The sequence below is a fragment of the Lathamus discolor genome, chromosome 15 (genome assembly GCF_037157495.1).
Source record: "Lathamus discolor isolate bLatDis1 chromosome 15, bLatDis1.hap1, whole genome shotgun sequence".
NCBI lineage: Eukaryota > Metazoa > Chordata > Aves > Psittaciformes > Psittacidae > Lathamus > Lathamus discolor.
In genome coordinates, this window is record NC_088898.1 from 7,990,628 (window position 1) to 8,006,472 (window position 15,845).

Consider the following 15,845-nt stretch of genomic DNA (forward strand, 5'->3'; position numbering starts at 1 on the left):
TTGGGGAAGTCATCTGAGCAATGTCCTGAATCCCCAAGCCCTGTTCCTGTTAGTTAGTTAGTTAGGGGGCAGAAGAGGGGGTCTTGATGTGGGAGAGGCTGGGCTACTCTATGTAGCAGGTCATGGTGCGGGGTGGTCCAGGGAAGCATCTTTCTTCTGCTTTTGCTCCCAAGGCCTCTCCCCCAGCTTAACTCACCCTGTGAGCTGCAGTTTTTGATGCCATCTCTCTACAGCTGATCCTGTTTGAGCTTCTTGTGCCGCTCCATGCTTTGCATCCAGCGCAGAGGGAACATTTGCACCTCTCCACTTTGCTTTTGCACACTGTCAAGTTCTGGGCTGCAGCATCCCCTGTGCTACAGAAACCCCTGCCCTGCTGTTCCAGGTTGGGCTGCAAAGCCCTGAGGGCTCCCGCTGCTCCAGATTTATGTGTCCTGCTTTCCTTCTCTGCCACAGGATAAAATTACTCTGACCCTGTGGAGATGAAGAGGCTGGTACATGCGCAGCTCCAGCCTGTATGGGCCGAGGTGGCTGAATTTAGGCACTTCATAACCCGGCTCTCTTGGGAGGAGAGGCCACTTCCATGGATATATTATAGATATTTAGGAAGTTGGGTTTTTTGTTAGAGTTTTATTATAATGTAATTGGGGGCTGTATTGAATACAGTTTAGAGGTGGGGGAAGAGAAGAGCTTTGCAGAGAAGGTTTTGGTCTGGAATACGTTGTGCTGTGCCCTCAGCTCTGCAGGTGAAGTCTTGGTGAAACCCAAGGCTCATCACAGCCAGAAGTGCTGGAGCTGGGGTCACCATCGCCTGTGTGATGTTGCGTCTCTTTGAACGTTTACAGCTCAGGGGTCAGTGGCTGGGTTGTCTCAATGAGTTTTTTTCCTCCTAAGTGATGGGATGTGATTGCCTCCTTGTCCATCTCCCCCTGCAAGGTGGCCGGGGGGGCTTGACCACCTCAGACTCCTGTGTGGGTGAGCTGGGGGGGGGGACCCAAGGGGTAAGAAGAAAGGCTCTGGGAGAGAGGGAAGAGCTGAGCCAGGATGTGACTGTGCTGTTCTCAACTAAAAGCCATCTCTGGCACCCTGCTCACCTGCCTGGGATGTCCCACCCAGGGGTGGCTGCTCCATGAACCCACTCATGTGTGGTTCATGGAGCACTGATGAAAGGGTGCTCTGGGGATAGGAAAGGAAGAGGGTCCGTGGATGGTGGCTGCAGCATCTCCCTAACCATCCTTTTGCCTTCTGCATCTCCTGACCCATCCCTGTGCCATCTGCATCTCATCACCCATCCTTCTTCATCTTCTGACCCATCCCTGCACCTTCTGCATCTCATCACCCATTCTTGTGCATCTCCTGGCCTGTCCCTTTGCCTTCTGCATCTCCTGACCCATCCGTGCATCTTCTGCATCTTCTGCATCTCCTGCCCCATCCCTGCATCTTCTGCATCTCCTGACCCATCCGTGCATCTTCTGCATCTTCCGCATCTCCTGACTCATCCCTGCACCTTCTGCATCTCCTGACCCATCCCTGCATCTTCTGCATCTCCTGCCCCATCCCTGCATCTTCTGCATCTCCTGATCCATCCCTGCATCTTCTGCATCTTCTGCATCTCCTGCCCCATCCCTGCATCTTCTGCATCTCCTGCCCCATCCCTGCATCTTCTGCATCTCCTGATCCATCCCTTTGTCCTCTTCATCTCCTGACCCTTCTCTCCCTTTGCTCTCCTCTGCAGGGTGGGCTGATTGCGCTGCTGCTGCTCCTCCTGGTCTTCATGGTGGCTCTGTACGCCCAGCGGCGCTGGCACAAGCGCCGCCGCATCCCGCAGAAGAGCGCCAGCACGGAGGCCACGCACGAGATCCACTACATCCCCTCGGTGCTGCTGGGCCCCCAGGCCCGCGAGAGCTTCCGCAACTCGCGCCTCCAGGCCCACAACTCCGTCATCGGGGTGCCCATCCGCGAGACCCCCATCCTGGATGACTACGAGGATGAGGAAGAGGAGGAGACGCCGCGGCGGGCAGAGCCCAGCACCAGGGAGGATGAGTTTGGCAGCCAAGTGACGCGGACGCTGGAGAGCCTGGGCCGGGGTGGGGATGAGAAGCCTGACTACGAGAAGAAAGGTTTGTGGCTTTTCTGTCTCCTCTGTCCCTCTCCACATCCCCTGCCAGGGTGTCTGTCCTGTATGGGGTCACCTGGAGAGGATGGCTCATCCCCATATAGCCCCATGGCTGGCGCTTGGCTCTGCAGGCTTTGGTCCTCAGCCGTCGAGGTGGTTTGCAGATCTTGTCTTGAAGCTGCTCTTCCAGAGATGGGAATCACTTCTGGATGGTGATGGGGAAACTGAGGCATATAAGACTATGCTATAAGACCTCAGTTGTCATAAGGACTAGCATTAACTTTTTACTGTGCTTTGCCAGTGGCTCAGGTACCATTAGGGTTATGTGAGCATGCGCTTGGAAGCTCCACAGAGATGGGATCTGACCTGTTTCCTTTGTCATCATCTTCCAAAACCAGTCCCGTTTCCAACATGAGCCTGCATGGCATAATGATTTGGGAAGCTGATGGCTCAGCTTTCAGGCTTGGTGGTGTGTCCGGTCCTAGCAATGGCAGAGACTGCTGTGAATTCCCCGTTGGGTTTGGGGATGCTGGATGTGGGAGCAGAGCTGGCGTATCCCTAGGGAGAGGAGGACAAAAGAGTCCAAGGAGGAGTCACTGCTGCCACTGCAGCAGCGCTGGAGCTCCTGTCTCCTTAATGGGAATACTGGGATTCATGCTGGGGTACGTGCTAGGACAGGGGCATCCATCAAGCCGGCCTTTACTCTCTAGGTGGCAGGAATGTTCATCGCTTTGCTTGGAGCAGAGCATCCGTTCTATGGAATGAATGTGCCTGCGCCGGGGCCGCTCCAGCCTGCCGAGCCATGGGGCTCCTCGGAGAGCTGCCCCACGAAGCTGTGTTTTCCGCTCCTGGCAAAACATCCCCGTGCTTCATTCTCTGAGCAATCAAACGATCCTGTACTCGCCCACAAAGTCACTGGGGCTGGGGATTTAAGGCGAGAGCACAGGAGCTCTGAGTGGAGCTGGAAGTGGCAGATCAGACAGTTCTGATTGAGGGAGGGAGCGCAGAGCTGAATCTGTGTGGATCTGATGGATGGACACAGAATGCGAACGCTTCCCACCCGTGGTGTTTGGCGTGGCAGGGAGGATGTTCTATAGCGTCTGTAGGTCAGGTTAGAAAGGAGCCTGTACAATTCCCTCTGTGGGTTCTGGCTGCTGCCTCTTCCTGTGGTGCTGGCTGCTTGTGAAATACAATGTGAGATAACACCGCTGTTGCAAGGGTTAAATCCCTGATAGTAGGCACACAGAGCAGGGCTGGGGTGTCCATTCCTGAGTAGCTGAGGTGCTGCTGATGCTTTTTGCCTTCCCCAAAGGTGCTGAGCTGGGATTTCAAGGAACTCTGGTCTTTTGCAGTTCCCTTCCCCAAAGCTCTGCCCAGCTCAGGAAGTAAGAAGTGGTGGGGTCCCTCTGGGTAAAGCAGTCCAGCATCAATTGGACCAAAGGCTGGACATGAAAGCACAGGCAAACATGGTCCTCCGCAGGTGCAGTGTACATGATGGCACCCATTTCTGGCTATGCCAGGTATGTGGGAGCAGAAAGGGGGCCCTATGGACAGGGTTTGGCTGCAGTCCTGCATCCATCAGCCGTCTCCTGGGATGATGGGAGAGACCAAGCCGTGGGTGACAGATGCTGGTGGTGTCTCTCCATCAGCTGTTGGAGGGCCATCAGGAGCTCTAGGAGGAGGCCAGTGATGAAGCCTATGCGAAAGACTGCTCTGAATTTACTTGTTCTCTTAACTGCAAATAGATAAAACCCATGTTGCCAGGTCGTGCTGTTCTGCACTTGCAGAACTGCTGCCACGAGGGCCAGGCAGGGTTTGGGTGCTGATGTGTGGGTTGGAGGGACCATGGACTGCATGGGTACAACTGTGTGACTTGGGAGAGATGTTTCTCCTGAGTGGAGAAGAGCAGCACTTTCCCCAGGGTGTTTGGGCTAATGCACTCTTGATTGCCTGCATCTTTAAAGCCCGTCTCTCAGAAGCTGTAACACCCACCTCTGCTTATAGAAATGTCATTAGAAGCCATTTAATGCTGTTCACCTGCAATGCACAGTGAAACGCATTTGGATAAACAAAAGCAAAGTACATTAGTGCTAATTGCTGAGTGACTGCAGCAGGAGCAAGGAAGGGATGCATCGGCTCTTGGGTGATGCTGGACCATCCCTCCCTTCGTCCCATGAATGTCTAGGATGCCCATAAAGACTGAGACGTCCCTGTTGGAGCACCCACAGCGGCACTGCTGGGAGATAGGGATGGGGACAGGGACCCTTCTTGGCTCCATGGAGGAGACAGCAGCTCTGAGCAGTGCAGCCAGGTAGAGCCCAGATGTGTTGTGTCTGGAAAGCAGGTCCCTGCACGTGCAATGGTCTGAAGTGGTGCTGCGGTTGTGTTTCTTCCACCCTTGAAGTGTTTTTTACTCTTTCCTCTTCTAAATAACGTTATGATGATGATTATTGTTGCTCAGACCAACACAGAGGTACCCAGGGGTCAACCTGCCATCCTCGAGTGCTGATCTGAGCATCCCCGTTGGGATCCCCCTTCGTGTAAGGCTGTCTGTTAGCCTTCAGAGATGTTTCCCCAACCCTCTGCTCAGTGAGAATGAACAAATGAAAGCCTTCATATATTGTAACTGAGCTACTTTTTTTATTCTTTCATATTCTCTTCTTTGTTTTGCTTTTCTATAAATTATTTAGAGTTGTGTGAGTGGGGAAGACAGCAGTAACTGCATTTCAGTCCTCTTCAAAACATAATAGTAAACAAGATCTAGGGCAGAATATTAAACCATCTGAGGGCTTCAGGAATTGGCAATAAAGAACTTCTTATACTGACTGAAAATCACCCCTAAGTCAGGGCTGCAGGCTGCCTGCGGAGCCAGGGCTACCCTAGGCTCAGCGATGTGTTCACAAATGCTCCCGTGATGCTGTTGAGCTTTTGCATCTCTCATAGAGGGAGGTTCGTGCCTTGCCTGCACTGATCCTTCCAAGGCATGCCAGTTCACCGTCTGCTTGCTCCTCGATGGGCACTTTTCCCTTTTGGACGAGGCTTTGCTCAAGGAGTTATGTTATGGAATGTGCTAATAATGTTATTCCTTTTCTGAAGCTGCTTGGAGCCTGGGTTGCAGAGGATGAAGCGGCTGTAGTTCAGATGTAGGATTTTAGGCTAGAAATATAAATATACATGCTGGGGGCTTTGCACTCTGACCAGGTTTGCGCATCCATGGAAAATACAGGGATATGGGAGGCAGTGGGTGTGCTGCACACACAGGTGCTGCGGCTGCCCAGGAGCAGCAGACACAGCCAGGATTCCCTTGGGGATGTGGCAGGTGGGGTGGAGGAACTCCAGTTGGTGTGAGCAGACACCGTGTACCTGGAGATCCCCAGGGGCTGGAAATCAGCTCCGCTCAGGCGTGGTTTTACAGGTAGACAGAGGATGGATGCTGGAGCGCAGCCCTAGCTGAAGGACAGGGTCAGCCTTCCCCAAGTGCATGGCTGGAGCTGCCAGGTTTCAGTGTGGTCACCAGAGCTGGGTGAGCTGTGCCCGCATCCCACAGAGTGGGATGCTGTGTCCGCATCCCACATCCATCAGCACCCAATGGAAAAGCTCTTCTCGCTGCTCTTGCAGCGTTGTGATAAGACAAGACTTGTCAGCAAGTTCCAAACGGTATCATCACGGGGGCTGTCACTAGAGGCTCTTTCAAGTGTCACTTCCCAGTATTAATTACCAGGGATGGCGAATCCGATGAAGATGGAGCGTTTTGGCTCGTCCTCCTCCTGCCTGCACCGCTGCTCTCTCCCTGTGTGCGGGCAGTGATTGATTCCCAGGTGCCAGGTTGTGCTGGCGGTGGGCGCTTCCCATCACTTGGGGTTTGTGTCCCCCACACTGTGCTGCTGTTGGACTGCATTCCATGAGGAAAAGCAGTGGAACAGAGTGCCCGGAGAAGCTGTGGCTGCCCCATCCCTGGCGGTGCTCAAGGCCAGGTTGGACACAGGGGCTTGGAGCAAGCTGCTCCAGTGGAAGGGGTCCCTGCCCGTGGCAGGGGGTTGGAACTGGATGAACTTTAAGGTCCCTTCAACCCAAGCCAGGCTGGGATTCAATGAAGAATGTGGGGTTTTTCTTCCCCACGCAGAGCTTCTGGATGTATCAGGTCAGGCAGGGAACTGCACTGGATGACTGTTAAATACATCCTTGCAAAATGGGAGAGAAGCCCCTGCCCTGAACGTTGAGCAGCACAAACATTTTGCAGATCACGGGCAAGCAAAGCACGGATCAGCGAGCCAAACTTCCCTCCCGAGTCTCAGGTACCTCAAGCAGCTTCTGCGTGGTGCCGGAGCATGTGAAGTGAAGCCCAGCACAAACAAAACACGGGAGCAATGTGCTGAATAATGACATCTAGCAACAAGCACGTCTGAGTGATAAAGTTAATGAAATTACAGGTGCTGACCTGATACCGGGCTCTGCTGTGGGTAGATAAACAGCAGGGCAAAGATGAGATGTTTATTTCTCCCTAGCTGCAGTTGTAATCGGGATGTGCTGTGCAGGGCCATTAGCATCATTACTGTGATGCAAAATCATTTTTGACTTGGGGGACAAAAATACAGAAAGAAAAATCCCCCAACCCCCTGGCGAATGGAAAGCTGATGGAATTAGAATTGCAGCAGGAGCGCAACCTGACCCGGTGACATTGCTCAGAACCCAGGTGAATTTAGACAGGAGGAAAATCTGAGGCAGTTTAAGAAGAAAAATAGTCTTTTTCTTTAAAATGAATATGAAATGGAGCGAGGAAGGAGGCAGTAGCCAAGCATCCCTAATCATCCCAAAGGATCCCTTTGTGCTGGTGTGGAATGGGGGCCATGCCGTCTCCTTGTGGTTTTGGGTGCTCTCTGGCAATTAGAGGGGTTTGTGCCCTTGTGGGTTTGTGTGGTGCTGGTAGGGGCTGCAGTGTCTGGGGTCTTGGTCTTCACCAGGGAGCCTCCAGCCTGTGCTGGAACCCAGTTGCCAAGTGTGCAGCGCTCTGAGATTGAGGGGGTTTGGGTGCGTTTGCGCAGGTTTATCTCTGTCCTCACTGTCTCTGTTCCCACCGTGCCTGTCCTCGCTGCTCTGTGTAGTTTTCAGCCCATGCAGCTGGTGATTTTTGCTCTCCTGCTTTCCCGAGCAGATGGCCTCAAGCTGCAGCCCTTTGGGAATTCCTGACTTGCTTTTATCTATTAATATACCTGGCTTTCTTCTTTACCAACAGGGTTTTGTCGTACAGCAGCAGGAGCCCTTTGCTTCTGTGCATCAGGTGCTATTTGAGGGGGTTTGGTCCCCAGACCATTGCAGGCAGCATCGCTACAGCCCCAGTGAGATGTGTTGGATACACAGAGATGGGGTTAGTGAATGACAGCAGATAAAAGCCCAGCAAGGCTGAATCTGGGGTTACCCCCAAGTTCCCTAACGAGAAGGTTTCACCAAACCAAATCTCTTAAGGATCAATGAGAAGCAGAACTTGTGCTTGGTGAAAGCTGAGGAGAAAAGAGACGTCGGACTTGAAAATCGAGTATCTGCAATTCCAGTCCTGCAACAAAGGGGCCCATCTTTATTTTCTCAGTTTCTTTCATGTTCAAAAAGAGAACTTTTCAAGAGAGCCTTTGTGCTGGCTTCAGAGAGACTGCAGTCTGGGTATGGCCTCCAAGTCTAGACAGGAGACAGGACTTATTACCGATGGTACCGATGATTAATACCATAGGCATATCAAAGGTGTGGTTGTGCAGTCATCTTGAATTCATACCTCCTGGACTTTCTTCTCACCTGCTGTGTTAACTTAGGTAAACCTCTGAAGTTTCTCTTACTTAATGCTTTTTCTCTGTAGTGATAGTGAGAGGCATTCCAGAATGGCCTGGCACCTGGGGTGAGCCTGGACAAGGAGATCCAGCTCCTCTGCCACTGCCTGCTTTGGTAACCCTGGTCATATAGGGATGCTGGGGAGGGACTCTTCATTAGGGACTGTAGTGATAGGACAAGGGGTGGTGGGTTCAAACTGAAACAGGGGAAGTTTAGATTGGATATAAGGAAGAAGTTCTTTACTGTTAGGGTGGTGAGGCACTGGAATGGGTTGCCCAGGGAAGCTGGGAATGCTCCATCCCTGGCAGTGTTCAAGGCCAGGTTGGACAGAGCCTTGGTTGAGATGGTTTAGTGTGAGGTGTCCCTGCCCATGGCAAGGGGGTTGGAACTGGGTGATCTTAAGGTCCTTTCCAACCCTAACTATTCTATGATTCTATGTCACTTAATGATCCAGTCTTTGTCTGTGAGTTGGAGCCAGAAGGCAGAGAGGGCAGCATGAGGAAACACTGAGAACTGCAATGTAAGGGGTTATTGTCACAACAGCTTTCAGCCAAACTGCTCTGGGTGATGCAGTCCAGCAGAACTGTGGGAGAAGGGGAGAAAAATAGCTTAAGATGACAGCAAAAAGCAGGCAGGGGAAAGGTCCTGGTGACGGAGAAAGGGGGCTTCCTATGCCACCCACCGATGCTGGAGCAACTGCTCTGGTGGCCCCATCTCAGTCACTGTCTTCACCTCCCAGTAAAGACTCCTCTAAGGGAGGGAAAGGCAGTGGTCCAGCCTGAGGTTTTGGTGCTGGGGAAAGGGATATTTTGGGGGCTGAGATTGGAATGAGGAGGGCAATAGCTGAGCTGGCCCTGGAGATGCTATTTCTTACAACTGTATGAGCTCTGCAGCATCTTGGAGGTGAGACAAAGTGTGAGTCAGAGGCGATGCCATCATACCAGCAGGGTTAATGGTGCTGCTCTCTGGTGAAGAAGGGAGAGACGATGGGCAACAGGAGCAAGATGACCAGTCTGATGTTGCTGTCCCTGAGCTGACAGCCCCGTGTCCTCAAGGGGACATGGGTCCCTCACATACCAGGGTGTGCTGTCCCTAATGCCCGGGCTGGGAGTCACCATCTGCAGACTCCATTCACTCGGGTAGGCAGATCCAGTGCCACCCTGAGCACTATCCAGAGGCTTTCTGAGCCTTTAATAAATAAAGCGATGGCTTAACGCCTGCTGGGGCTGGAGGCTAAAGTGGGACAGTGCGTCAGGCCAGCATCTGATGTGTCCTGGGGCTCTGTCTTCTTTCCAGTGACCTGATGGGATCGTGACCCTCTTTGTACGTGATCAGCTTTTCCCTGCTCTAATCCCTGCCAACTCCTTGTGTAATTTCCAGAGACCTTTGAAAATGTATATTCACGTGGCCTGCCAGTGGAAAGTGGGTTTTGCAGTCCCCAGTTCCTGCCTGAAAACCCTGGCTGTGAATTTCAGCTTGAAAGAAAATACAGAAAATGAGGCCCATCAGGGTAAGAATCAGGTCCCAATTCAGGAAAGCATTTAAGCACATGCTTAGCTAGTGTCTCTTGTTATTAGACACATTAGATGTGGGTTGAAGTCCAACATGCTTAATTCCAACTGAATTGAGTGTATTAATATAGGGAGTAGGGGGCCCAGTTTCAGAGTTTACAACAGACACTCTGTTAAGTCCTTCAGTTTGATGGTGATGCCTGCTCTGACTTTAATGCTGGTTTGAAAGGTCCATACCTGCCAGGGAAAAGCTTTCCAGAGAGATAAACACAGTCATAATTAATATATTAATACATTAATTGCTTTTTGAGATGTAAATGGAGAGCTGTCAGGCTGCAGTTTTAGGTTGTTTTGATCATCTCATCACCGCACTTGCCTGCATCTCAAGTTTGCGTTGTCCTCACCAATATGGGGAGAGGGAAGGATGGTTTCTTGGCCTCATGCTCCTGTAGGAAATGCTTCCCCTTCCTTATACCCCCCAAGAAAGTGGCCTAAAGCAGCAGCATAGATGTACAGGAGCATGTCCAGGAGGTCTCCCCAGCAAGAGGCATGTCTGATGTGGCTCCTGCTTCCAGTGCAGGGTCAGAAGGGATGGACAAGCTCCTGGGGACCAGTGGCATCCTCTGGTCCTGTATCCCCTGGCTGAAGGAGATGCTGTGTTGCCGTTTCTTGATGACTAAGGCTTAAACATCTCAGATCAGTCAGGGCTATTCCTGGCCCACAGCACTGTTGCTGTTGAGGAAAGGCTGATAGGTTGGATTTCCTGATGTGACTTCCTTGTTCTTCTCCCTTCCCTTTGCTTTATCCCGCTCACTGATTTCACAATACAGAGGTGGAAAGAAGCAGATGGTAAAGTGGCTTTTGATGGTGCCATAGGGGGTGGAAGAGAGGTGTTTTAGCATGCCAGCATTTTGCATACTTAAACGGATGGTGTTTCTATGGGGTCCTGTTGGTTAATCAGCCCTTGGTAAGGCTTGGGCTGGTCTCACCCCAACACTATAATGACATCCCATGTGAGAAGAAACACCCTTGATCATCTCTCCCAGCCACAGCCAGGTGACTTGTGGCTCCTCAAACCAGCAGCAGCTCTTTTAACACTGGGTTTTGTGGGGCTGTCTGGTGGAGGTGTCGTGGCAGCTCCATGTGCAGTAGCTCTGATTCCCCAGATGTCCAAAATGCTTTTCATCCAGGCAAAATCACAAGCTCACAGCAGATAAGCTGTGAAGTTTTGGCTGTCCAAGGAAAACAAGCCATCAGGACCTATATTTGTATAAAGGCGCGTTGTTCATCAGTTTGTGCATCACTATGAATGTTTGATAAAGCACTGCATTATTTAAGGCGTAGCTGGGTTGTAGGCCAGTTGTTGACCAGGATTAGCTTTGAGATGGGGTGGGTTTTTCCAACTATTTTTCTATTTCCTGATGCAAAATCTATAAAATAATGTAGTGGCTGTTTATTCCACAAGGAAGTCCCAGGGGGATCTCAAGTGACATTCCCTCTCCTGGGTTTCTGTGCTGGGTTGCATCTTGCAGCTGCCTTGTGTGCAATGCAGAAGGAGAGCTTCATCCCTGCTCAGGGCTGGCTCTTCAATGGTGTCAGCGTGGAGCGAAACACTGCCATCGGTTTCTGAAGTCAGGCTGGCCAGGAGAAAAGAATGTGGGGTCTGGGGTGAAGGAGAATAGCTCCAATGTTCCCTGTTTCAGCTGGAAATAGAGATGTTAGAGAGCACTTGAGCAGCCCCTGGGATGCGTGGCTCAGAGCTGAGGCTGCTCCAGATCCTGTCTCCTGTGTGAGAGTGATGGGTTTGTCTCAGTCCATGATGCTCAGCACTTCTTCAGTTTAGCTTTTAGCAGTGCTATGGGTCTGTCGGTCTGAATGCGTGAGATGTTCTAGCTGAAGATGTCCCTGCTCATTGCAGGGGGTTGGAACTAGATGACCTTTGAAGGTCCCTTCTAACCCAAACCATTCTATGATTCTATATTCTCCTTATCAATCCATCCAAGGCTTGTGGGTTTTATGGGAAGGAGAGCAGGGAGGGCAGCTCCAGTGCCAGCTCTTCCTTCTGTTTGCATGTCCTCTTCCTGTCAGCTGTGTTTCACCTGCCTACAGCATAGAGACAGTTCATTTTGTCAGCTGGCTCCAAAGGAAGATAGATAGAGACCGGGCACGAGGTCTGCAGGCACCTTCCAGCCCCATTTATCATAAGGCAGTGACCTACCCAAAGGACCAGCAGGAGAGGAAACTTATTAAAGAGGTGCTTCAAATCAATCCTTCCTGACAGCCCCGCTGACTTACAGCACTTGCAGAGGCTCACCCACCGGGTCCTGCAGGGTCTGGATGTGCTCAGCCTCACTTCTTTGTCTGCGTGGTTTGGAAGTGGTATGCATTTGATACCCCAGGGTCCCCATGTGTTCCCTCAGCTCCAGGTCTTCTTCAGAGCCAACAAACTGGCTCTAAGCTCCGTATTTCCTGCCTGGATCTGTGTGCTTTCTGGTGTGGGAGATGGCTGGTCCCTGCCATGGTAGGGGTGGTGGTTGTGCCATGTGTGTGTGGCTGAAGCTCCTTGGCCCCATTGCGATATGGGGTTTTAGTGGTTTGCCCTTCTCAGGTGGGTTGATGTCGCTCCCTTGTTGCTCCAACATGTGGCACAAAGTTGCCGGTACCATGCACAGGTACCACCCTGCCTGCTGGGCAAAGGAAATCTGGTTTCTAACTAATATATGTTCTGTACCATGCTGCTGAGCAGGGAATCGAGTGGTGGTTGAGACTGGAGAGGGGACAATGTGCCACGTTTCCCATCCACATTTACCCTGCCTGTCCCTAGGGGTGCTGGGACTTGCTCACATTCACTTTACAGATGCCACGGTGCTGCTGCCTCCAGGTTGATCCCACAGCATCGGTTCCCCAGCCAGGGGGGGATGTGCTATTCCTGCCCTTGGCGGTTCCATGGGGCATTTTTCTTCCGCGTTTGTGGAGCTGTAAGGGCTGTGTGGCAGAGGGAGCGAGCTGGAGGCCAGTGCTGCGCTCCTCAGCCCTCGTCTCTTCTCCATGCAACATTAGCTTGGGCTGCTTCATGTGCCCATTAGCACCAAATGGGGAAGCTTCCTCCAGAGTGTTCTTATTGGACTTTTCAATTACTTTAGAACTTGAGGAGCATGAGCTGGTGCTGAGGCTCTGCTCATCCTGCCTGCTCCTCTAAGTGAAAAAGTTATGATATCTCATTAAAGAATGTAAGGGATTTATTAGGGTGGAGAAGATGGGAGACAAAGTCTCTGATGGTCCGGACCTTCTCAGTGCTGGGGCAGGGGGAGATGGGGTATGCTTGATGGATCAAAGACTTTTCCTTGCAGAAGGAGAAATGGCATGAAGAGATTAATGCTCTATACATGCCAGGGGAGGGGTGTGCTAGAAAACTCCTTCCCCATGGAAAAGCTGAGGGCTTCCTAGTCAGAAACAGCTCCTGGGAAGGTCAAACTCATGGGCAGCAGCCCATGAAGTGCAGAGACCCAAAAGATGCTTAAAGACATGAGGCAGAGGCAGGGACTGTTGGACCGTGGCTCTAAAGCGTTTGCTCTTTCACAGTGTGTTTGTAATTATATTGTATTACCTTAATCACCAACACGGGAAGTCGGGAGTGCGGCGGGGGGAAAAGGGAAGGAGGAAGGTAGAAAGGCAGGGAAAGCGCATGGAGATGAGTAACTCACAGCCACGGAGCTGTGGTTGGAGTTGGAAATGCTGCTATTAATACAATGCTTATTCATTTCCTCCCATAAAGCGCTGGAAGTGCGTTCGGAATGAAATTAACATTCTGTGGCATTTCCCAGTAAACGGTTAGTTTGCACACATGAGTGGAGGCAATTAGCTGGGAAGCGATGGAGCGGCGTGACTGGAGAGAGGATGAGGAAGGGTCAGGGCAGGCGGTGCTGGGAGGTTGCTGCTGCGGGGGCTCTGCCTCTGAATGCCTCTTCCCATTGGGATGGGCATTCCCCTGGGCCCTGCTCCCTGGGCTGCAGCAAGGACAGGAGCTGCAGATATCTCCTGCTCTGTATAGATCATAGCATCGTGGAATAGTTTGGGTTGGAAGGGACCTTTAAAGGTCATCCAGTTCCAATCCTCTGCAAAGAGCAGGGACATCTCCATCTAGACCAGGTTGCTCAGAGCCACATCCAGCCTGGCCTTAGATGTGGGGGACCAAAAAAGCTTTGCAATAAAGAGGAAAAGCAAAGAGTGGGTGCATGGTCAGAGGGCTTGTGGGGTACCCTCAGGTCCTCACTGTGGGATGCTGAGCCAACACATGTCCCCATCCTGCTGCCATACAGCACGCCTGCATCTCTGCATCACCCCCCCTTCCCTGTCACGCGCCCCAAGCTTTATTAAAACCAATGGAGACTCTTTTTTTTTCCCCCAGATTTGTTAAACTACTGAAAACTTCTGATCCTATCAGGGCTTTTTTTTCCCTGCCTCGTACCAGATAAGGACTGTGCTGGCTCCGAGCCCGGAGCTGAGGGTGGTGGAGAAATGGGGTAGGGAAGCAGTGAGCTCATGAATATGTGAAGGAGGAAAGTACATTTGTTCAGTTTCTTTCAAAGGAGACATCTTGAATAAAACTTTATTTCTTCTTCTGCTCCCCTCCTCCTCCAATTTGCAATTACAATCAGGTTTATATATAAAAATCTTTTTATAGCGAGAGATTTATTAATGTACATAATAACCTATTAATGTATTAATAGCTGTGCATTAATACCTATGTTAAAAAAAGTATGCATTTTCTATTTTGAAACTCAACAAGAAAGGTCGGGAAAGAAAAGGGATTAAATACAAGCTTGTTTCCCAAATGCTCCCTGGTTCCCATATCCCTCTGATGCTGCATCTGAAACCCCTCTGTGTAAAAGAGCTTCTTGGAGGGACATTGATCCCCCCCTCATGCTGTTGTTTTACCCTGATGGGTTCACCTAAGGATGGCTTGGAGATGTGTGCGTTGCAGGAGGTGCTTGGTCCCCTGGTGTAATGGTGTGTGGTTATTTGTGCTTTGGTTTGATTTTTATCTCTATATGTATATATACACGCATTTATAGATTTATAAATACATATATCATGACCTGGTTGTGTGATCCAGCCAGCAGTCTCCCAGTGTTTTCTGGACATGGTGAGCCTCCACGTGGCATGTGATACAGAATGGTGGAGAGCAGGGGACTGAAGGGGACAGGCTGTCTTGCTCGAGCGGTGGTAAAGGGGTTTGGTGGCTGGAGAAAGAGATGGAGCTATGAAGTTCTTATTTCTCATGTCTTTGCCCCATTCACCGTGCTGCGTGGCAGGATGTTGCTCTCCAGATGTGTTTTCATCCCAATACATGTGGAGCTGTCCCACTGTCTCCACACAGGCTTCGGTGTAATTGCCTAATTTTATGCTAGTAATGCTCTCTGCTTTCTGGAGCTTAGTACCTTCAGGGTGGCACTGTTGAAAAGCAGCCCACATCCCAGTTTCAGAACAAACACCTTATTTCATGCTTCGGAAAGCAACAAACACCCATTATTTAGAGCTGGTGAGAAAACAGGCATTCCACCATGTGGAAAACTTCCAGTATTGTGAAATTTATGCTCATCCCAAATAGTATCAGAAAGTCAATGTCTTCAGATACTTTGTTGAATAGAAATTTCCAAGGTATCGATCCAGGCGCATCCGGAAGAGCTTATTGAAACTCAGAGGTTTGGTTTGGAGGAAACAATTTTGACGTTACGAAACAGTGTTCACACATACCTGATGTTCACGTGGTGCATTATGGACATGGTGCATCATTAGACCTTTCGGTCAGGGATTCCCAGGAAAGCACCTCCCCTGTGCCTAGAAAAAGGTGGATTATGAGAAGAATACTGGAAGCAGGTGGTGAGAGGGTAGGAGATAGTTTTGGAGAAGAGCTAGATGAGGGCACTGTGTTTTACACACGGCCATGGATGCAGCCATGAATGCAGGTCAGGAGGTAAAAATCCCATTGACCTTGACTTCTAATTGAGCCCCAACTTTTCTGTTTAATCCCTGATTGAGTTTGATATGTTCTTGTGAAACACTTTGGTGCCAGCGAAGCACCGTGTTCCGTCGAGCAGCTCTTGAGCTGCTCTGTAAGTTGCACCTCTCTGCAAAACTCTGGGAGCATTTTAACCACTGGTAATGTTGAGGAATCGATAACTTGCCCTCTGACCCTCAGAAATCAGAGAGGGATGGGAAAATCAGATGCTTAAAAAACCTATATTTAAAAAAAAGATATATTTTAATACCTGGAGTAGGAAGCTCAAGTAGGAGCTGCTGTTGCCTTTCCAGTCTTCTTCCTGCAGATGTTGTGTGAGGAGGACAGGGATGGTTGTGGCTCCAGGGACCAAAACTTGAAGCCAGACACCAAAGACTGGAAG

The 15,845-nt window shown here is 50.7% G+C and overlaps 1 protein-coding gene across 6 annotated transcripts in view; it reads left to right on the forward strand.

The window, feature by feature from the left end:
- ASTN2 (astrotactin 2) overlaps positions 1–15,845 on the forward strand; it is a 340,921-nt gene that overhangs the window by 92,051 nt on the left and 233,025 nt on the right. For all 6 annotated transcript variants that reach the window (XM_065695849.1, XM_065695846.1, XM_065695847.1 and 3 more), the window contains one exon: positions 1,733–2,117. In XM_065695849.1, the coding sequence (XP_065551921.1) occupies positions 1,733–2,117 (385 nt within the window). The remainder of the gene's footprint in view (positions 1–1,732; positions 2,118–15,845) is intronic.